We start from the raw sequence: 22,986 nt of genomic DNA, 5'->3' as shown, positions 1-22,986 counted from the left end.
GTTTCACTACAACTATTTGAAGGGAACCAACTATGATTGAAACAAATAAACTTATAATGTCATTACCATGGATCAAAGAAAGCCTCAAAACTTACCTCGCCCATTGGAAGATCAAGACATGGTGTTTGAAACATAGTTGGATGATGGCAACACCGCGTTGATCGGCCGTGTACTCCAGATCAAGCCCCAAGAACTTCTCATGATCCACCGCGGCGTCAAGACATCGTTCCTTCAACTGTCTAAGAAAATGCGACACCTCCCTGCTCTCGTTCGTGTACACGACATCAAGCTTGGTCTTGCCATGTGCGAGCACCTCTCCAAAGCGAGTTGGAATGGTGGAAGAAGAGAAGGGAAGAAGAGAGGGGAAGAACAGAGCGAGAGTGAGAGAGGAAGAAGAACAGAGAAATGGCGACGCGACAGAGACTCTGCTTCGGTTATGGTTTTGGGAAGCGGGATGCAAACCGTTTGGGCCTTTAGTCCCGGGTTGAGCCACCAACCGGGACTAAAGAGGGATACCAACGGTTGCCACCACTACGACAGGCCACGTGTCAGACCTTTAGTCCCGGGTAGAGCCACCAACCGGGACTAAAGGGGGATACGAACGGTTGCCACCACCGCGGAACACCACGTGTCACTCGCTAGATCTTTAGTCCTGGTTTTTGGCGCGAACCGGGGCTATTGCCCCCCTAGGGCCTGCCAGCTCGAACCGGGACCAATGCCTGGCATTGGCCCTGGTTTTAGTTTGAATCGGGGCTAATATGGTTTTGGGCTTCGACCGAAAGACCCATTTTCTACCAGTGAACCCACACCACTCAACCCCCACTCCAGAGTACCGCCGATCATCACCGACCGATGACGAGTATCACGTTTCCATCAGACCACCGAGCTCCAGTCCGGACCACGTGTCACTCGCTTTTCCCCGAGTGAAGTCCTTCAGACTCTAGCTCCACGTTCAACATGACTCCATGGTAGATAATCAATCCACCCCTTGCACCCCGTCGACTTCAACCTCACATGTGCACCGTCTTGAATTAACCCCACGCCATAGTCTTGTGGAAGCCACACAAGCCCTAGAGCGTGCACCGAGTGTTTCCACGCCCAGAAGTCGATCACCATCAGCATCATGCTCTTATGTCGTCATCGCCGATCCTACCATCGTCTTCTATACCAACCGACTCGCGTCGATCCGTCAGACTAACTAGTCCAACCAAGCCGACCTTGTTCGGCTAAACGACACGCTCCAGGCTCGCAAATCATCTTACACGAATTTCCATCCATCACATGATAACTCCATCTTAGCTGGCATGACTTCCCGCAACGTCTTCCAGCATCTTTTTGCGCCAACAATCTTTCACCCTTGTCTGCCATAACCCAAGGTTTTTGTTTCCGTCGAACTTCTACACCTCAAACCTGATACCCGTTGGTGTCATTGTCCTTTGTACAGCTGACCCTGCGAAAAATTAACTGAGCTTTCCACGCAATACCCCGAATACAGGAACAGAAGCTCCGCATATTACTTGGTCTTCACGTGAGCAACAGCTCTCTTGGCTCAACTCCTGACGCTGGCTAATTTGCTTTGCCAAAGCCTCATCTAATTTCCGATGGATGCCGAACGTGATGTTCTTTTTGCTAGTTGATTTGCCTGCCCTTTGTGCCTCCAGCCGGCATGGTGCAGCCTGCTCCTGCTTCGTCCTTTGCGCCCCTACACTGCAGCGCCAGGGTCTTGCCCGACCTAAGTCATTCCGCGTGCACGCACTCCTACCAGTCGCCTGTTGCTCATGATCACTTTTTTTTTTTGCAAACACGACGCACACCACCGCGAATCCTTCCGCTTCGAGCAAATTGGACCACACGCCGCCAATCCCGGTCGAGTCCTTGCACGTCACCACGTTTTGTCGACAGCTTCATGTTCTCCTCTAGATCAACAAACCACAACCTCCGAATAACCTAGCTCATGATACCACTTGTTAGAAGAAATTCGAGGCACTCCGTTAATCATCCGAGGACCAAGCAATCACACGAGCACGATACCGAGATTTGTTAACGAGGTTCATCGATATGGCTACATCCCGGGACATGACTACGGACGCTCCTCCCCGTGACACCGTCACAATACCGCACCCTGGCCGTCCTGGGCGCGGCACACGCCACCGGCTCCCCCTGCATGCATGTGTTATTATGTTGGCATAGGTTACATCGTGTGTCTAGCCCCGCTATATATGAGAGGCCTAGAATACAAGTGTCCTATTAGGACACGACTCTATATCCTCTCTATACACAATACTACTATAAATCCAACTGTAACCTACCTTGTACGCAATATTCAACACAACTCTAACACTTCTAATGGTCAATGCGAGAAGTGAGAAGAACTTCATTCATAGAATCAAAGTTAGTCTAGGTTGGGTAACCTCTCACAAGGAAGAAGAAGAAAAAACTGTCCATTATCACTTCTCCGTGATTCTTCATAAGGGCCAAACACAGACTCGAGACTTTAGTTGGGAAGCTCTTCAATTGAATGAATGTGACCTGTTCAGCCTTAAGAAAACCTTTACAAAGGATGAGGTCATTTTTTAAGAAAAGAAGGATTATTCTCGATATCCGTATCTGGACGATGCATGCGGTTATCTCTTACATCCTAGACGGCAAGGCTCCAGGCCCCAATGATTTCATGGGGATTTATTTAAATCTTGTTGGCCAATATTAAAAAGGATACGATGAATGTGCAGTGAACTTCTTCTAAAATCTTTATGCTTCTCAAATCTCTATACCACAAATACGCATTTGTTGGACTCAGCTAAGAGCATCTCTAGCCGGAACGTCCAAATCCAGCCCCTCAAACGCTCGCAGACACGACCGATCAGTAATCGGACATGTCCGTTTTGAATCCTTACATTTTCGTCCGCAAAGCTGCATTTCTCATATTTTTTCTTCATATATCAAGTCATTTCGGGATTGCTCGCGTTCTACATGACGAACTGACGAACGTGTCTGGGCGCATCCGTGAGCCCTTATATCGTTGTCATATTTAAAATGAATATGAGGGGTGCTGGTCAGTCCGGACATTTGAGATGAGTATAGGGGTCTGGTTGGGTCAAATTTTTTTACTGATCAGTGATCGGACGGGTTGCTCGTGCGTTTGAGGCGGGTTTGAAGAGTCTGTATGTAGATGCTCTAACATAGTGTATGTGAATGTATGCCTCCACAATTTCCGCCGACAACCAGAACTTCCGTAAAAAGAAATGTTCACCCAGCTTGTCTCTGTATTAACAGCTATCATTGTGCTTTTATCCTTTCTCCCATGTCACTCGCACGCGATTTGTCCTTGGTTTTGGTTTTTAGACTGGCATGAGCTCGTGACTTGATCAGTGTGCCTGCACAAAAACATTCAGGTTCAGACATGAAATACGAACTAGAACCAAATGACGTATGAGTGAGGGCATTTCACATTATCGTGTTTTATAAGTGTGAGTGGGAGCTTCAGGTGGTTTGATGTATGTTTTTATCAGATATTTGTTAAATAAGTAATAAAAATGACCGTATGCATGTATCAATTGATGCACAAGCCAATGGTCTTAACCTCTTTTTTTAAAAAAAAGAACCAAATAACGTGCCGTGCATGCATGCAAACGAACCAGAACCAGAACCAAATGCCGGGACCAGAAGATGTTGTGAGTAGTACGTGCGTACGAACGAAGCAGTTTCACGTGGAGAAGATGCAACCCCACAGCGATGCCTGCGCAGAGTCGACTAAAAATCAATCTATTCCCATGGAAGCTGCTCGCTCGCTACTCCCATGATGGTCGGCCCAGACTTATTTTTTAAAAATGAGACAAAAGATTTATCATTTTTATCGATTAAGATGAAGAGAATTGCCATGTTAATTGGCAAAAAAACAGACTAAAACCGATACAATACACAACTCATATGACACGGGCATCACCGGTCAACCTGGCCACCGTTATGGGACCCGAAGTTGCAAAGAGGAAAGACATCCGTCGCGGAGTCGCATGCGTCACCGTCATCATCGGCTGCCTCGAACGAGCGACTCCGACTTCATCATCGAACTCCAACATGGAAGCCATCCCACAAACAGCTGCAAAGAAACCACGACGTCACATGCCACTCGATGACCACACACGCGAGTAGCGGACAACTCCGACCTTGACGGCGAGTATCACAAGGGAAATATACAGGACGTGTGCCGACCGTGCCCTTCCCAAACGGCCACTGAGCACCCGTCATCGTCACCGCAGCTCCGACTTCAAGCAACCAAGCAACCTACGAAAAACCACCTCGCACACGTCGGAAAGAACCGGCTACCAAAGTCCATGCTGCGACTGGAGCTCCTGTCAACGCCATCATCGTTGCCAAACAATAACCATCGCCCCACGTCAGTAAACCATGCGGCAAAGATGCTGCCATCCACAACGAAGATGCCACAATACACTAGTCTCTCAGTTGTAGCCGGCTCCCAGGCGATGCCCCCAAGGAGAAAAAAATGCAATGACGCCTCCATTGCCCGATCCACGGGATCTGAGGTTTCTCTTCGGAGCTCAGGCCGTGGGGAGGAACAACACATCTCCACGACGATGCTTCCAAGAAATATTACGGCACCCGCAGGCATCACCGTCGCCGGTTCTGATGAAGACCGGAGCAAAGATTTTTCATGGAGCTACGCCGAACACTCGCCGCCAACGCCCACCGCCCATCAACCACTAGTTGCCAAGGCTTACCTCATTATGACCATGGTCAAACGATACAAGATGATGAGGTAGCCCACTTACAAATCCGATTCTAGGATAAACGAGACACACAAACCGCTAGGGACGACGATAGTGTGTTCCTCTAAAAAGAATTATAGCCATAAATACTCCTTTTTCAGGTTTTTTAGATGATTTTCAGGTTGTCGATGCTAAACTTATTCAACAGGATTACAATCATAACCATACATCTTTTTCAGTTAAAATGTAAAGATAATAGATGGTTCCCCTTCTTAAGAAGAAAAAAACACTGAACAAGTATACATGTGTTTATAAAGAAGATTCTTTTGGAGCTTCAGATTAGCTATAACCTTTCAGCTAAGGTGAAAAGATTTCATGCAACTTGGTCATTGTAACTGAAGGTATTTCTTAACAATTCTGTTGCACACCTTTTGTTGGTCACAAACATAAAGCTCTTGTGTGGCATGAAAACAATGTGCAAGCATTTTGAACTTGAAGGTTAAGCTGACTAAGGTCGGCAAATAGACAGAAAATTCTAGGAAAGGTAATGGGTTCTCACAACTGCTGGTGACAAACTATGTAAACGTTCTTCAGTATTAAATACATATGGTATTCTGATGTTTAAATTGCTTTTTTCATGGAACCAAATGTGCTTTACTGGAATGCACCGTGTAAGCGACCAGCCATGCATGTAAGATATTTAGTACGGAGGAAAAGGAAGATCATGCATTGCTTAGCTCAAGGAAGTGGAGAAACAACCGCAGTCCATAGAACGCGAGAGGTATCTTTAAAATAACTGCAATCCAAACAAGGCGAGAGACATCTGTTTGCTAGATGCAGACAAATCGATCACAATGAGCTTCGCAAAGCTGGCCGTGAGTTTACACTGAATGCGAAAAAATTATAAAAGGCTAAAATAAAAGCTGCCAGCGGAGAAAAGGATTAGAACTGCCTTTCCACTAAAGTAATATAGTGCACATAAGTATCTGAAAGTTGAATGTGTTCAGCTCATGTGCAAATAGAACTACCGTGAATATCTAGCAGACAATATGTACTCTTGTTCCAAACTATATTGTCTGCTAGTCAGTCTTGCTGTGCTTGCTGATAAAGAGTTTGCTGCAACATCACAATTTGCCTCAGATCTGGCAGTTGACTGAGCAGCTTCCAGTCTCAACTCTATTTGTCTCATTGTTGGTCGTTCTTCCCTTCTTATTTTCACACATGCTACCGCAATTCCGGCGATTTCATCAATTCTGTTGTTACCCTCACTCATAATTTGTGGGTGTAGATGTTAATCATGTTGCTCATGTAGGATTAGGAAAGAAAGCCAAACCGAGTCCTAGTAGTATTAGGATTCCTAGTCCTAGTCTATTTCCATAGTCCCTTGTGGACGTGTATAAAAGACACCCTAGGGGTGTTGATTGTAACACCAGAAAAAAGAAAAGCAATACAAAGCAAAGGCTCGACACGGGCCTTTAGCCATCAAATCTATCGATCAGTTTTATTCGTGTCGCTAGTTACGCAAGTTCCGTCAAGTAGCCGGCCGAAGCAAGAATCGCGTAGGCACGCCTGTACAGCTGCATACGCACGTTCAAAAGCCAACAATTGGTATCTAGAGCCTCGACGATCTACGATCTACGATGACGGACAGCGATGCTGAGTCGGTCAAGTCCGGCAGCGGCGGTGCCAAGGCGAACAAGAACGGCGACAAGGTGAAGAAGGGCGTCAAGTCAGCAACCAGTGGTGGAGGAACGAGCGGCGCTAACGTCCAGGCGCATCGCAACATCCCCATCCAGTACCCGATGCTCACCGACGCCAACTACGGCGTGTGGGCGGTGAAGATGAAGATTATTCTTCGATCCCTTCGAGTGTGGGAGGCCATCACGGACGACGACGTCGACGAGGAGCGCGACGAAGGTGCCATGGCCGCCATAGCCCAGTCTGTGCCGGATTCCGTGCTGATGACATTGGCGGAGTTCAAGACGGCAAGAGAGGCGTGGAACGCACTCAAGGAGATGAGGATCGGAGAAGATCGCGTCACCAAGGCTCGGGCACAAGTGCTGAAGCGCCAATTTCACAAGTTGCAGATGGAGGAAACTGAATCTGTGAATGACTACGCCATGCGTCTTACTATTTTGGTGGGAGAGATCCGCGCGCTTGGTGCAAAGCTCGATGAGACCGAGATCGTGGAGAAATTTTTCAGTTCTGTCACTGATAAATTCACGTACATCATCGGCACGCTCGAGCAGCTTTACGACATCGACGACATGACCATAACGGAGGCGATCGGACGATTGCGGACATGGGAAGAGAATGCTCGTGGCTGTCGGAAAGGCAAAGGAGGAGGTAGTGACCAACTCATGTACCCGCGCACAGATTGGGAGGCCCCAAGTAGCAAAGGAAGGCGTGACGGTGGCGAGGGCTCAAGCAACACGAAGGGCGATGGACAAAATGGAAAAGGCAAAGGAAAAGGCAAACCACAAGGTCGTGGTAAGGCGGGCCAATCTAAAGAGCAGAAACCACGGAACTTGGACTTGTCCGAGATCAAGTGCTATAACTGCAATAAGATGGGTCACTTTGCGAAGGATTGTCCAAAGCCTAACAAGCGGGAGATCAAGGCAAATTTGGCAAAGCAGGAAGACGAAGGTCCAGGTCTTCTGATGGCCGAAGTTTGTGATCTCGCTGAAACGGTGGTTGTGAAACCAAGCCGGAAGGTGCTACTTCATGAGGAAAAAGTGACACCAAAGTTATCCGGTGATCAGAACGTGTCGTGGTATCTCGACACAGGTGCCAGTAACCACATGACGGGGTGCAAGGAGAAATTCCTCGAGCTGGAATACGATGTTGAAGGCTCGGTCAAGTTCGGTGATGGTTCAGCTGTGGAGATTTGCGGGCAAGGATCTGTCCTCTTTGAGGGTCTCACAGGCGAACATCGCATACTCACCGGAGTGTACTACATCCCACGGCTGCGCAACAACATCATCTCTATTGGGAAGCTTGACGAGAATGGATGCAAGGTGAATATAGAGAGCGGAGTGATGACGATCTTCGACAACCTCCGAAACGTGCTAGCTCATGTTAATCGCACACGGAATAAGCTCTATATCCTCAACCTTGATCAATCTCAACCGGAGTGTTGGCTCGCCAAGAGTGATGATGATTCGTGGTTATGGCATGCTAGATTTGGACACGTTAACTTCTACGCCTTGAAGAAGATGTCAAAGATGGAGATGGTATCCGGGATGCCAGTTATCGACCATGTTGATCGAGTATGTGACGGGTGCTTGGTTGGAAAACAGCACCGCAGGCCATTCCCTGCTCAGTCTACCTATCGTGCAAGTGATGCACTCGAGCTGCTCCATGGTGATCTATGTGGCCCTATCACCCCGGCAACTCACGCTGGAAAGAAGTATTTCTTCCTTGTGGTAGACGACTACTCGAGATATATGTGGGTCGTTCTCCTACGGTCTAAAGATGAGGCGTTTGAAGCGTTCAAGAAGCTGAAGGCTGCAACGGAGATGGAACACAAGCTGAAGGTTCGCGCTCTACGGACAGATCGCGGCGGAGAGTTTACGTCGAATGAGTTCAACGACTACTGCGAGAAGATTGGCATAAAGAGGTTCCTCACGGCACCTTACACGCCGCAGCAGAATGGGGTCGTTGAAAGGCGCAATCGAACCGTCGTTGACATGGCAAGGAGTTTACTCAAGAGCAAGAACCTGCCGGGGATTTTTTTGGGAGAAGCTGTCTCGATGGCGGTCTATCTTCTCAACCGGGCTCCAACGAAGGCGGTGATCGGCAAGACTCCGTATGAAGCAATTTACCGACGTAAGCCGAATGTGTCTCATCTACGGACGTTCGGGTGCGTGGCACATGTGAAGACGACGGAGCCACATCTCTCAAAGCTTGCCGATCGTAGCACCAAGATGGTGTTTATCGGATACGAGAGCAGTTCTGGCACCAAGGCATACCGTTTCTACGATCCACAAACCAAGCGTCTACGGATTTCACGCGACGTCGTGTTTGAAGAAAACCAAGCGTGGAATTGGAGCGCCGCAGCCGACGATGCTCCAAACAGTAACATATTTGCAGTTGAATTTCCAACTGATGATGATGCAGGGGAGGATGTCCAGGTGGTTGGCAAGACGCCCAACCAAGGTGACCACAATGGTAGTGATCATCATGGTGCCGACACCGACAACGACGCGCATAGGTCGCAAGGAGATAACGACAACGCCGCGCACGACACAGGCGGAGATCTCGACGACAACATCGACAACGAGGCGCATAGTGACGACGACAATCAAGATGATGGTCACGGTCACGACGACTACGCCGACGACACGGATGTCGATGACACACCAGGGTCTCAGCCGTCTTCCTCAAGTGCATCAACACCGACACAATTTGTGTCGCCTCCTTCGCAAGCCACAACGGACTCCTCAGGGCCTCGTCGCTACAAGACCCTCAAGAAAGTCTACAAGTACACAAAGCCAGTTACGCTCGAGTACTCCGGACTATGTCTGTTCGGAGTTGAGGAGCCGGCGAACTTCGTAGAGGCGAGAAAAAGTCCTAGCTGGACGCACGCCATGGATGAGGAGATGAAGGCAATTGAGAGCAATGGCACGTGGACTTTGGTAACTCGACCTCCAAACCAAAAGACGATAGGTTTGAAGTGGGTTTACAAGTTAAAGAAGGACACGGAGGGTGCCATTGTGAAGTACAAGGCAAGACTCGTTGCAAAGGGCTACGTTCAACGTCAAGGAGTTGACTATGATGAGGTGTTTGCACCTGTTGCTCGAATCGAGACGGTGAGAGTGCTCCTAGCTTTGGCAGCACAAGAGGATTGGAAGGTTCATCATATGGATGTTAAATCCGCTTTCCTCAACGGCGATCTCACAGAAGAAGTGTACGTGGAACAACCCCTCGGCTACGAGAAGAAAGGCGAAGAAGGGAAAGTTTACAAGCTCAAGAAGGCACTTTACGGGTTGAAGCAAGCGCCAAGAGCTTGGAACTCAAAGTTAGATCGAAGTCTGGTCTCGCTCGGGTTCAAGAGATGTCCCCTCGAGCACGCAGTCTATACAAAGAACTCCAAAGGCTCAAACCTGCTAGTTGGAGTTTATGTCGACGATCTGATTATCACCGGAGATAGCGTACAAGAGATTGAACGTTTCAAGGCGCAAATGAAGAACAAGTTTAGCATGAGTGATCTGGGATTACTCAGCTATTACTTGGGCATCGAAGTGAAGCAAAGCTCCGGAGAGATTTCCCTATGTCAATCGGCTTACGCGGTCAAGTTATTGGACAAGTGTGGCATGTCAGATTGCTACGCGACACAAGTTCCAATGGACCAACGTCACAAGTTGAGCAAGCGTAGCTCAAATCCGCCGGTGGACACCACAATGTATCGAAGCGTTGTGGGCAGCCTAACATATTTGGTGCATACCCGACCTGACTTGGCTTATTCAGTCGGGATCGTGAGTCGTTTCATGGAGAATCCGACAACCGAGCACATGAGCGCGGTCAATCAAATCTTGCGCTATGTGAAAGGCACCATTAATCTTGGTTGCACGTACAGAAAGGGAAAGGAAGGATTGATCCTTCGTGGATATTCACATAGCGACATGGCAGGTGATGTTGATGACCGAAAGAGCACAACGGGCATGGTTTTCTACCTTGGCCCGAATCCGATTAGCTGGAATTCTCAGAAGCAAAAGGTGGTGGCACTGTCTTCATGCGAGGCAGAATACATAGCGGCAAGCACGGCGGCTTGTCAAGCAGTGTGGCTGAGAAGACTCCTAGCTATTCTTGCAAAGCGGGAGGTGCAGAAGGTGTCACTGAAGATCGATAACCAAGCTGCAATCTCGTTGTGCAAAAATCCGGTTCATCACGAAAGGAGCAAGCACATAGATACCCGGTTCCACCATATCCGGGAGTGCATTGAAGAAGGGTTGATCGAGGTTCAACATGTGAACACGAAAGACCAACTTGCCGATATTTTCACCAAGTCCCTCGGTCGACAGAAGTTCATCGAGATGAGGAGGAAAGTCGGAGTGCAAGAAGTGAAGTCAAGCAACAAGATTAAGGAGGTGAATGTAGATGTTAATCATGTTGCTCATGTAGGATTAGGAAAGAAAGCCAAACCGAGTCCTAGTAGTATTAGGATTCCTAGTCCTAGTCTATTTCCATAGTCCCTTGTGGACGTGTATAAAAGACACCCTAGGGGTGTTGATTGTAACACCAGAAAAAAGAAAAGCAATACAAAGCAAAGGCTCGACACGGGCCTTTAGCCATCAAATCTATCGATCAGTTTTATTCGTGTCGCTAGTTACGCAAGTTCCGTCAAGTAGCCGGCCGAAGCAAGAATCGCGTAGGCACGCCTGTACAGCTGCATACGCACGTTCAAAAGCCAACAGTGGGTCCAATATTTGCGAAAAGTTGCCTTCCGCATATAAGGTGGCAAAATGTGCCACAAGACCATTGCCCTCGGGAGCCATGTAGGTAAATGGCTTCTTTCTAGTCATCAGCTCTATAAGCATAACACCGAAGCTATAAACATCACTTTTCTCCGTGAGGCGCCATGTGTGCATGTACATCGGGTCAAGATATCCAAGTGTCCCTTGTACTATTGTTGTGAGACCTGATTTGTCCAATGGAATGTACCTTGAAGCTCCAAAGTCTGCTACCTTTGCTGTCAGAGTATCATCCAAAAGTATGTTAGCAGGCTTGACATCTCTATGGATGATGGGTACTAAAGCTGTTGAGTGAAGATGAGCAAGAGATTTGGCAGTTTCAGTTGCTATCCGTAGCCTATCATCCCATGACAACGACATTGGTCCTTCAACATGAAGATGATCATAAAGAGTTCCATTGGATATGAACTCATAGACCAACAATGGGACTTTTGTTTCAAGGCAGCACCCATATAGTTTTACTATATTCCTATGGTTGATTTGTGATAGGATAGCAACCTCATTAATAAACTCATCAATCTCCCTTCGAACCGCCATCTTTGGTTTCTTGATGGCTACAACATGAAGGTCCGATAAAATGCCTTTATAGACGGTACCATGCCCACCACCGCCAAGTTCACGAGCTTTATCAAAATTGTTTGTTGCCTTCTCTAGCTCGTCCAAGGTTATGATCATTTTCTCTGCAATATCGGCTCTTTGATATAACAATTGTTGCAACAGTTGCCCACGGTTTTGCTCAAAATACTTCCGTTTCAACATTTGTGCCCTCCGATGCTTCAACTTGTAGGAAATAAAGTATGCAACGAGGACTAATAGTATGATGCTGGCCCCACTAGCAACTCCGATAATGATGCTTGAACCTGAAAAAGTACTCACTATCGTTCATTTTATCCAGTATTATACTGTATGGTTTTATCAAAAATAACGAAATGAACATGGATGTAGGGGCACCCTCTTTGAATTTATTTTAAAATAAATATCAGAAACTTTAAAATAAATGTGGCAAACACGGCCTAATATTCTACCAACGTATGAAATTTAGTGTAAAATGACTTTTGTGCAGATCATCACAAAATCAGATCTATATAGAAGTTACTATTCAAGGTTTTTTATGTTGGAATATTTTTTTAGCGAAAGAACAAGCAGTCATTTCTAACAATGAGATTTAACTAACCAGAATGAATTGGTTTTCAGGTTGTGTAAGAAAATGTGAAATGCATGTTAACTTGATGTTATCTATATCTAGTTGCACAAAATGCATGTTAAATTGGTATTCTTGATGTTAACTTGATGTTAACTTGAGGTTACTAATAAACCGATACTAAAAGCATTCCTCACGAACTGGGACTAATGATCACATTAGTCCCAGTTCAAGAGCAAACCAGAACTAATAATCCAAACGTAAAACCTGTTTTCTACTAGTGTGAGAGGGGTAGTAAGTCTACTATTTATTAAGAACAAATCAATATGAATGAACAAAAACAGTGGCAACACATGGATATATGATAAGTAGCGATCGAAATTGAGTAGATAATCAGAGAATACCAGATGGACTACTGAGTTAGTGCAGCTGTGTAGAAAATCAAAGTTGCAGATTTGACGATTACCTTTGAAGGATTTGCCGCGACGACCACCTGGAGACAAGAGAAAGTAAGGTTAAAACGAGGAAGATTATTACATATGTGCATGTACCTAGAGCAGTGGTAGTATGTAAGCGATGGAATGATACCTTTGCATCCGTCGATGATGTAGGGGTTGCCGTGGTTGTCCTCGTTGCACTGACACGTATACCCTCTGTTCCCAGGTTTGCAGTGGCTGAACTGGCTCCTGTAGAGGTCGCCAGCTACCTCAGAAGAGCAATCCCGATGCGACCTCACGTTGGCTGATGATTCATTATGCAAAACTTCCCAATGTAGAATAAAGGGAACCTCCATATGGACTGTCGCCTTCGAGTCCTGTTGCTGACGTCGACTCTCCCTCATCAGTTTGCTGGTGACTCGCGTTTGATCGAACCATCCCTCTTCCGCGATGAACACATAACCAGGGAAGTCTATTTGACTCTCGGGGGTGTTGTTATCGAACCGTTCGAAGAGAAAATCACTAGGCATTCCATCCATAGACTCGGAGATGCGCGCTTGGCAGCAGCTCATACCGTAGCAGGACTTGCCGCCATTTCCACCATGGACGCGGCCTGTTGGCCACCTGCCCCAGATATTAGTGTCGTTGTGGGAGCAAAAGGAGGCGCATCCGCTTATGATAGCTGGATTACCATGTCCCAAAAGTGTCGCTTGCGTGTTGCACCCTGTTAGGATAAGCTCATTGCTGGTGGAAAGCGAGTACGGTGTCTCTCCCGGGAAACGAAAAGAGAATTTGCCCCGTACAGGAATGTTCTCATCAGGTGAGAACAACGACAAGGAGTAGGACAGAAGGTTGTCAATATGGATGATGCGCATCGTGGTATTGGTAAGCGAGATATTGACGACCCTGAACTCGCTATTCCCAAGAAGCAGCCGCGGGGAGTCAAGGTTTGTCTCGCACACGAGGCCAAACCCTGGCCGGGAGCAGTTGGACGGACCAAATCCGAATGGGTAAGGCACCTCCAGACCCCCGCATAACCTGCTGCAACTACCTGTTTCAAAGACAATTAGTTAGGCAAAATATAGTGGCACTTGATTTAACATTATTGTCTGGAAATAAAACTTAAACAATTTACTAGTTAAAAACATGATCAATTGGCAACATAATTTTAATGCGAATAAGCAACACTTATCCGCTTTCATATTTTTCACTTGTTTTTGGCTGCTGATTACGTGGAAAGCTGGGGTTTTGGGTATCATCTCTCCAAAACATAAGTTTAATGAGTAATTATATCTTTATGTACAAAGGAATTCCAAATAAAATACATATTATGGACGTTATTTTGGATGCAGATTTTTGCCTCTGATTTGTTCTCAACTATCCAATGCAAATTATTATTTTTAAATACTGGTAGTCAATTTTTTTATACAATACCAATGTCTGAAATAAAAACACTTTTACGTGGCGGATGAAGTGTTTACTTAACAATAGCAGCCAGGGATTCCCTAAAATTATTTCCCATAATCTAACTAAAGAACACAATTTGTTGGGTGGGATAAAATTATAACTACTCCTATGGTTATGCTGACTTGAAGCGAACTCCATTAACATGAGTAATTAGTATGAACCCTGTATGGTAACTAAACGAGTAATATCTACAAGTTCCAAATAAGTTGTCAGTTTGTTTTATGCGTGATAGCATAGCTACATGTCAAACTTGTGTAATGATTAAATATAATCATTTACGTGTTGAGGAACAAAAATCTCTCCTACTTACAAAGAAGCTAAGGTTTTGTTGTCTGCTCCTCCTACGTTCAACCTTATGTATCTCTCTCTCTCTCCCTCCCTCTCTCCATCCATCCCACCCTCCCAGTGTTGATATATTTTCCCTCCCATATGACTTTTTTCCACTGGGGTTCGTGAAAGCCACCTCTACTACCCTATCTTTTATTTACTATTTTACTTATCAAGTAAAATTTCTTATTCTTTGGTAAGTCTGTAATTGCTTACCGAAAAAGTGTTTACCAAATATATAATCATATTTAGTTTACATAATCTATTTAATATGGGCAATTATTTATGCCTCCATTGTAAAGGCAGGCCATTATCTAGTCACAGTTTCACTTATCGTATGGTCAGCTACTTTATTGTAAAAGGTATATACTCCCTCTGTCCGATTTTTTTTTCACAAGAATGGATATATCTAGATGTGTTTTAATTCTAGATACATCCTTTTTTATCCATTTGTATGATAAGTGATTCCGGGCGGAGGGGGTCTAACTTAAGTAAAGTTACAATAAGCACATACCACAAGGGTTGCAGAAAATAATGGATTTTTATATATCCAATCTCCTGGCAAGGTAATAAAAATAAATGGAAATATGGTTTAACTAAATGGAGCATAAATAATTTTCAGACCAAAAGACCAAGGTGGAAAACCGCGGATGATTTTCAAATAAAAAACAAGTTTTTACTAAGTAAGTTGTTGTTTACTTATTTTAGTGTCTATTGTGGTTGTTCTATCCTTTTAGATGAACTTTTTGTCAAGAAGGGACTCATGTAGGTCAAACGTGTTTCAGTATTTTGTGTAATGAGATGACTTCGAAATAAAGATGATTGTGTGCACCAATCGGTGCAAATAATTATATTAAAAAATACATGCATGTATGTGTGTCTATCGGCTGTCCTCTACTTGCACGATCTTGTAATACTTCTCAAATTGGTATATATAAGTTCTAATGAAGGTACAAGTAGTTCAAGTCATTTGTATGCCCGATCTTGTAATACATATTGGCTGATATGACTTCTTACTAAATTACAGCTACAAGTAGTTCCACTAGGTTAGCATGGTAGGATTAGATAGAGGACAATGAATTCCAAAAGAAGATAAATTCGAAATAAATGCATAGAATTTTCAAATATTTATAATAGTCACATATATAAATGTTCAAGTCATTTTATGCTTATAAACATTCATTTAAGAGGGTAGACTGAACAATCTAGGCAACAGAAAAATGTGAATCAAAATGCACATGTATGTTTTCTTTCTATTTTGTGCTACATTTTGTAGTAAACACTCGATTACCCGATTACAAACCCAGAGAGTAGCTAGTGTATATTATATAGGGCATAAAGTTTTGGCTCTAAGTGCACATGAAACATTTTTTAACAGTAAAATCCAAAAAAAAGCTAGCTAATTCAAAAAATTGTGACTTTTCTTTCAACAAACATGTAGGAGTATTACCGTCGTGCAATTTTGTGTGGATGAATAACAATCGTGGTTCTTCTGTAAAATAATAGAATAAGTGATCTAAAAAGGCAACATGTTTTGTTATATGTTGACAAAACGTTGCCCGTAGGTAGAACACTAAAACACGTTTGTTTCCAAAAAATATATATAATATTTTGATTTTTTTTCTACATTTTTTCTGCATATTTTCTGTCAACAGGGTGTATCTGCACTTGGGAGCACAAATAAGTTTTCACTATTAGCTTGATGAAAACAATACATTTTGGTTAAAGCCTTTTCGTAACCAAGTAAAGTACACACGTAAATGTCATGACGAAGACAGATATTCATATCAAAAAATACATTATGTTTTACACATTTACATCATCTTAATGATACGAGGTTGCAAGTCTGGTTAGCAATCTCAACCTTAGATATTGTTACATGATCTTTAAGATGGCCGTTAATTAATTTATTTGTTATCTATGTATTAAATCCAAGAAAGTTATAATTTTGTATGAAAAGAATTGAGAAAAAACTATACATAAGATTTTCTTTTTCTAATCAATATATTTAAAACAATATTTTATTCATAGTTTAAAAGAATGACTTAAATCTTGTCTAAAATGTCATTTATATGATATGGAGGGAGCAAGTAGTCGTAGGATGTGCACCATAGTGTCACATCACTTCTATGTAGGAGGTGTCATCAAGGATTTTTTATGAAATTGATGGGAGTGAACAAAGAGACATAATGTGGTTGTATAAAATTCTACATTTACACAAGTAAAAAAATTCTTATGTGTATTATGCGCAAGAACAAGTCGCCTCCTTTCCATGGGCACGGTCTAGTTTCATGCTATTTATATCATGTATATGTTAGGAGGTTGCAAACATGAGCACATTCCGTGGATATGGTGTACATTGAATTAAGAACTAAGATGCTAAGTGATATGCATTTTAAGGGCAACCTATATGTACAATAGCCCTTGGGTTTGATGCATTGATATGCATAGAGGTAAAACCAAAATAAAATATTGTTTATCTATACATATATATACTAATATGAAATTAATGACTTGCGGAGAACCAACGCATCTCACCCATTCAACCACGTCTAACCAATGGTCTACGTCGTTCTGATGTTTAGCGATAGCCATGTTTAGAATTAAACAAGTTTAACACCAAAAACATTTAGCACCCTTACCTAATTAATATCATGCCTAATATAAACACCAGCATTAATCAATCAATTATATCCTACCTAATATCAGTGTGCAATCTATGTCTTGCCTAATATTAACATGTAATATAGTTAGTATCTTTTTTAATACTATTAACGTGCATTCCACGTACACAATGACTACTTTACTCACACAAAGTAGGAGATGCATGAATATTCATAGAAGTGATTTGAAAACACTTGCAACAACTATGGTGTGTTACATTATTTCTGTTGCCACATCATATTCTTTGTAATTATGCTACAATGTTTTGCATTCATTTATATTATGTATGAAAACTAAAATGAATTACAACAAGCATGAGAACCAAATACAGATTGGGTACCTAGTGGAAGATTGATGAAACTCTAAGTGTGACATCATGTCTGTCTCACCAAAGTGGATTTTATTGTTTCAGTGGGCAGGGATGTTTCCCATCATTGGTGAGGTAGCTAGCTGTGGGAACTTAGTTAAAACTGAAAGTTCATGACTATGGTATTGAGTACACATTGTGTGTGTGCGTGTGTGTGCGTGCGTGCGTGCGTGCGTGCGTGCGTGCGTGCGTGTGTGTGTGTGTGTGTGCGTGTGATGTATTTAACATTTCTAAGAGATGACATTTAACATTTATGTGTTATCAAATAAAAGTAAGTGTACTCAATTTATTTTAATGTGTTTTCTCATATTATATTTATGCAAGCATAAATTGGTTGCAAGAACAAGTTAGCATAATTGTAGCGGTTGTCTGCTTCTATATATATACTATCTCCGAATGTGAGCATGAATGCAGTGTGTCTTAAATTATAGGTGGTTAGTCCCCGCAAAAAAATAAAAAAAATAAATATTGGTGATTAAGTAAGATTTATAGATATCCTTGTGCACATATCGATCTTAAGGGGGGGGGGGGGGTTGGGGTAGGAATTTGGTCGTTCTGATTCATGTACCATTTTGTATCCAGGTCAGATTTTGTATATGAATATAAGTGGCGGATATCTAATTCGGCTCTCTTGACCATTTTCTACGGTGCGCCAAAATGTTTTTCAATTTGTGCAGAAAACCCAAGTTATGCAACAATATTTTTGGCATTTGTGGACCAATTATCTTATTTTTGTACTAATGAAACACTACTATTCCTCTTGGGATGAAACTTTTCAAGCAAGGTTTGGACAGTAACATAAATGCATACATTTAAAAAAAATATGTTTGCTATTTATTTGCAATTTATTGTTTATCACAGGAGAAAATGCTCCCAGTGCCAAAACGAGAAGTTTCTTCCATCTCGTATATAATACTGACTTAATCTGATTCAATTCAGTGGTATTGTCCGGACTCGGTTTCTGTTGCATGGGTTTTCTTTCCTAATCCTTTTTTTGTTTTTCACCGAGCACTAATAGAGTAGGAATTGTCCGTTGACAGCTATCTGCATTCATGTGTGGCATCTAAATCTATTTATTATTAGACCATGCCCCGCTCGTTGCTGCGGAAACTTGTTAAAAAATATATGGAAAATTTTAGAAAACTAATGTTAATGAAAAAATCATTATAAAAATGTCTTGATTAAATACCTAGAAAAAAAATCGTGCATGAGGGTATGTTTTGCATGAAGAGATTAAGGAAAAAAAGTAACTTACGACTACATGCATGATTTGATGATGTGGCATTGTTGCTTGGAAAAGAAAACTGGATAATGGGTTCTAACTATTTAAGAATAGAAGATTTCCTAGTGAGATCTAACCTCGTTAGGCATGCTATGGAGATCTATATCATTTGTTGTGCCGATGAACCCACCATTTTAGATGATCTATATTTATATTGATAAATCTTGACCATTCGTTTTAATCATTTTAAATACTCCCACCATTTTAATATATAAGGTCTAATGCATATCTCAGGTTTACCTTTGACCACGGCCTAGTAGAGCAATAAGATATAATATGCATATTGCACAAAGCATGCCATCAAATCATATGTGAAAAGTGTTTATAATGATATAATTTGTATGTCATGAATCTCATATATTATTAATTTTATTAATGGTCAAAGGCAACCTCAAAAAATGTATTAGGTCCTATATATTTGAATCGAGGGAGTAACAGATTGGTAGATACTATAATATTCACAAGCCGTGGTATTTGAGGTCTACAACTTATTATATTGTTTGTGCGGTAGTTTAAAAAATACTTTACATTCAAAATAGAGGTATTCTCATACAGTCATACTACTTGCTTATTAGTACCTGTGACAGCGGCAACAACGCATCCACCTGGTACACTATGGTTGCCCGTGGTTCCTGGTGGGCACCGACATGTGAATGAGCCTTCCCTGTTTATACATTCACCGTAGCAATTAGTGGCTGGACGTGAATCCTGGCACTCGTTTATATCTACATATATATACAAGGGATCGATCGATCATCGATCCACGAGAAAAATAGAATTCTCAAAAATAAATTTTCTTTACCTTGGCACCCGTTGGTGAGGTAGGGATTGCCATAGTAACCTTGGCTGCATTGGCACATGTAGCCTCCCCTTCTTTTACCCTTTATGCGTTCGCTGTGGTTGCTCTTGCAGACACTGCCGCTGGAAGGGCCAACAACCTCCCAACTCAACCAAAGGGGAACTTTCATTGTTTCTTCTGACGGGGGCTGACCTGTTTGTAGCAGATCGTTATAGATGGAGCTATCATCGAACCACCTGTTGTCGGCGACGAAAACGCGTAGAGGGAATCGCTCTAGGTCCGCGCTACGTTTCCGACCAAACCATCTGAGCTGCACGGTGTATTTCGACGTGCCGGTGCTGCTGCTGTTGTATAGTACTTCACCCTCCTTGTCGTCGTAACCGTCCACCGTGACGATGTCCGCGCGGCAGCAGCCTGTGCCACCGGAGCATGGCTGGGCCACGCTGCTTTCATCATCGGTTGCATACGGATCCCTGTCTGCTTTGTCGCCGCAGAGCGAGGTGCAGCTGGCCACCGTGTCGTTGCCGCTCTTCACCGTCGCCTGCACATTGCAGCCCGTCAGGATGAGCTCGCTGTGGATATTCTTCATGGTTGACAGCGAGTATGGGCCGTCGCTCCTGAGGCCTCGACTGAACGTCCCGTTGCCGTTGCCATGTGCATCCACATCGACTTTTACGTCACCGTTGTATTGGACCTCTAGGGATGACTGTGCCCTCAGGCTGATATAAATGAGTACTTGAATAGTGCCGTCGGCGTCGAGCAGCAGCCGTGGGCTTGAGCCGGCAGTGTTTTCGCAGGTGAGGTTGAAACCCGGCAGGTAGCAGCTGGCGTCCGCGCCAATGCCGAACGGGTACGGCACCTCCACTTCGCCGCAGGACGTGACGCAGCCCGGCATCCCCATCGGAGGTAGCACCGGGCTCTGTTGGCCTAGAACCGACGCTGAGTACTTTCCGACGACGGTGACGATCGACGGCAAAGACGAACCACTCGCTGAACTCGATGGAGTATTTTACGTCGAGATGTACTGCACCAACATAGTACAACTAGCAAGCTAGCAAGCTGCTTGATCGATCCGAAGCATCCCACGCACGTAGCCGGCGTATAGCAACAGGCTCGTATCGAGCCTGGTTCTTTTGTTTATTGATCTCAACTCTTGGTGCTATTACAACCCAGGGGTACATGGATATTTAAAGGAGATAAGCTAGTCCTAAACTAATCCTAGTCCAATTACAAATCCTATGCTAGGTGATGTTCCGGTTCAACACGAACTCGGACGTCGTGGTTAACTCCAACAATCACCCCCCTATACACGATGTCCTCATTTTACAGCTTGGACGCCGATCCTTCTCCGCATCTCTGTAAACTTCTGTCGTCCCAAAGACTTGGTCAGGATATCTGCAAGCTGATCGTCGGTGCAAACGTAGTTGACTTCAATCTTGCCTTCTTCCACGCACTGTCCTATGTAGTGATACCTTATATCTATGTGCTTACTCCTGTCATGATGCACTGGATTCTTACACAGGGCAATCGCAGACTTGTTGTCAACATTGAGCACCACTCTTTCAGGTTCTTTATCTGTGAGGTCACCGAGTAGCCTATCTAGCCACACACCTTGACCCGCTGCGGTTGCAGCTGCTATATACTCTGCTTCGCAGGACGATAATGCGACCACCTTCTGCTTTTGTGATAGCCAAGTTACTATGCTCCTGCCCAAGAAATATGCCAGACCCGAAGTACTTTTACGGTCATCCACATCTCCTGCCAGGTCGCTATCACTGTAGCCAAGTAGCTCCACCATCTCCTTCTTTTTCTCTCTCAAATAGACACAACCGAAGTTTGTTGTCCCTTTGATGTACCTGAGTATATGTTTGACAGCTGCCCAATGTTCAGTCGTGGGTGCTTCCATGAAGCGACTCACTATGCTAACGGAATAGGCCAAGTCCGGTCGTGTATTCACAAGATACCTTAGGCTTCCGACCACACTTCTATAATCCGTTGCATCAACCGCAGGGGCTTCACTCCTTTTGCTAAGTTTAAGCCGAGGCTCCATTGGAGCATAAGTTGGTTTGCAATCCTCCATGCTACAACTTTCAAGTATCTTCTTTGCATATGCCTCTTGACATATTGTGATCCCGTTCGGCTTTTGTTGTACCTCGATCCCGAGGTAGTATGTCAAGAGCCCTAGATCACTCATCTTGAATAGCTCCTTCATTTGTAGCTTGAATCTTGCAATCTCCTCTTCGTCTGCTCCAGCTATCAAGAGATCATCAACATAGATGCCCACTAAGAGACGATCCTTGCCTTTACCTCACTTGTACATAGCATGATCGAGTGGACTTTTCTCAAAACCAAGAGAAATCAATGTATGGTCAAGCTTGATGTTCCATGCCCGAGGAGCTTGATGTAGCCCGTACAATGCCTTGTGTAGCTTCAACACCTTGTGTTCTTCTCCTTCTTTGATGTACCCCGGTGGTTGCTTCACGTATACTTCTTCTTCCAACTCCCCGTTCAAAAATGCGGATTTTACATTCATGTGATGTAGCCTCCAAGATTCTTGAGCCGCGAGAGCTATAACTAGCCTCACCGATTCCATCCTTGTGACTGGAGCGAACACTTCCTCGAAGTCCACACCTTGCTCTTGCACGAATCCTTTAGCTACGAGCCGAGCTTTATGCTTGACCAAGTTTCCTTCAGCATCCTTCTTGACTTTGTACACCCACTTGAGCCCTATGGATTTGTGACCGTTGGGAAGATCAGCGAGCTCCCATACTTTGTTGTCTCGTATTGATCCCAACTCTTCATCCATAGCACGACGCCAACACTCCTCGGTATTTGCTTCTTCAAATTTCGTCGGTTCCTCGACGCTAAGCAAACATTGTCGTCCTCTTCTTATAACTTTGACAGGATTAATAGTACGAAGTGCTTCCTCCGGATATAAATCCATCACTGGTCGAAGACGAACTGGTGTCGGCGGACGTTCCCTTGTCTCCTGTTCTGTCGAAGACGAGGAATTTTCATCTTGTGGAGTTGCCAAACTCCTATTTTCTGGCGATTCAGGTTCTCTTCCAGGCGCAGCTCCCAAGCTGCTCCCCTGTGGTACGCAGTCACTTGGTCGAGCGCTTCGAGCATTGCTTGGTGTGTTGCACGAGCCATCGCACGCATCGTCTGCCGCGTCCTGCTGCGTGCCTTCGCGCGCCTCTATCCCTGCTTTATCTGGCGCGTTCGGCTGCGCTCCGTTGTCCAGAGAATCACTCGGCGTCGTTGTAGTCTCCGGTTGATTATCGGCATGCTCGTATTCGTTGTAA

General features: G+C 44.2%; 1 protein-coding gene across 1 annotated transcript; it reads right to left on the bottom strand.

Moving 5' to 3' along the window:
• Window positions 1–5,748: 5,748 nt before the first annotated feature.
• Window positions 5,749–20,862, bottom strand: LOC123404973 (wall-associated receptor kinase 2-like). The gene is made up of 7 exons (XM_045098863.1): window positions 20,772–20,862; window positions 19,685–20,671; window positions 19,461–19,607; window positions 12,927–13,826; window positions 12,805–12,831; window positions 11,146–12,057; window positions 5,749–6,008 (listed from the first exon to the last, which is right to left on the bottom strand). The coding sequence occupies exons 1-7, from the start codon at window positions 20,860–20,862 to the stop codon at window positions 5,749–5,751; spliced, it is 3,324 nt and encodes a 1,107-aa protein (XP_044954798.1).
• Window positions 20,863–22,986: the final 2,124 nt, after the last annotated feature.

Source organism: Hordeum vulgare, chromosome 6H (genome assembly GCF_904849725.1).
Source record: "Hordeum vulgare subsp. vulgare chromosome 6H, MorexV3_pseudomolecules_assembly, whole genome shotgun sequence".
Taxonomy (NCBI): domain Eukaryota; kingdom Viridiplantae; phylum Streptophyta; class Magnoliopsida; order Poales; family Poaceae; genus Hordeum; species Hordeum vulgare.
Note: the sequence above shows the minus strand (reverse complement) of the source record. Positions and strands in the feature narration are given on the sequence as shown.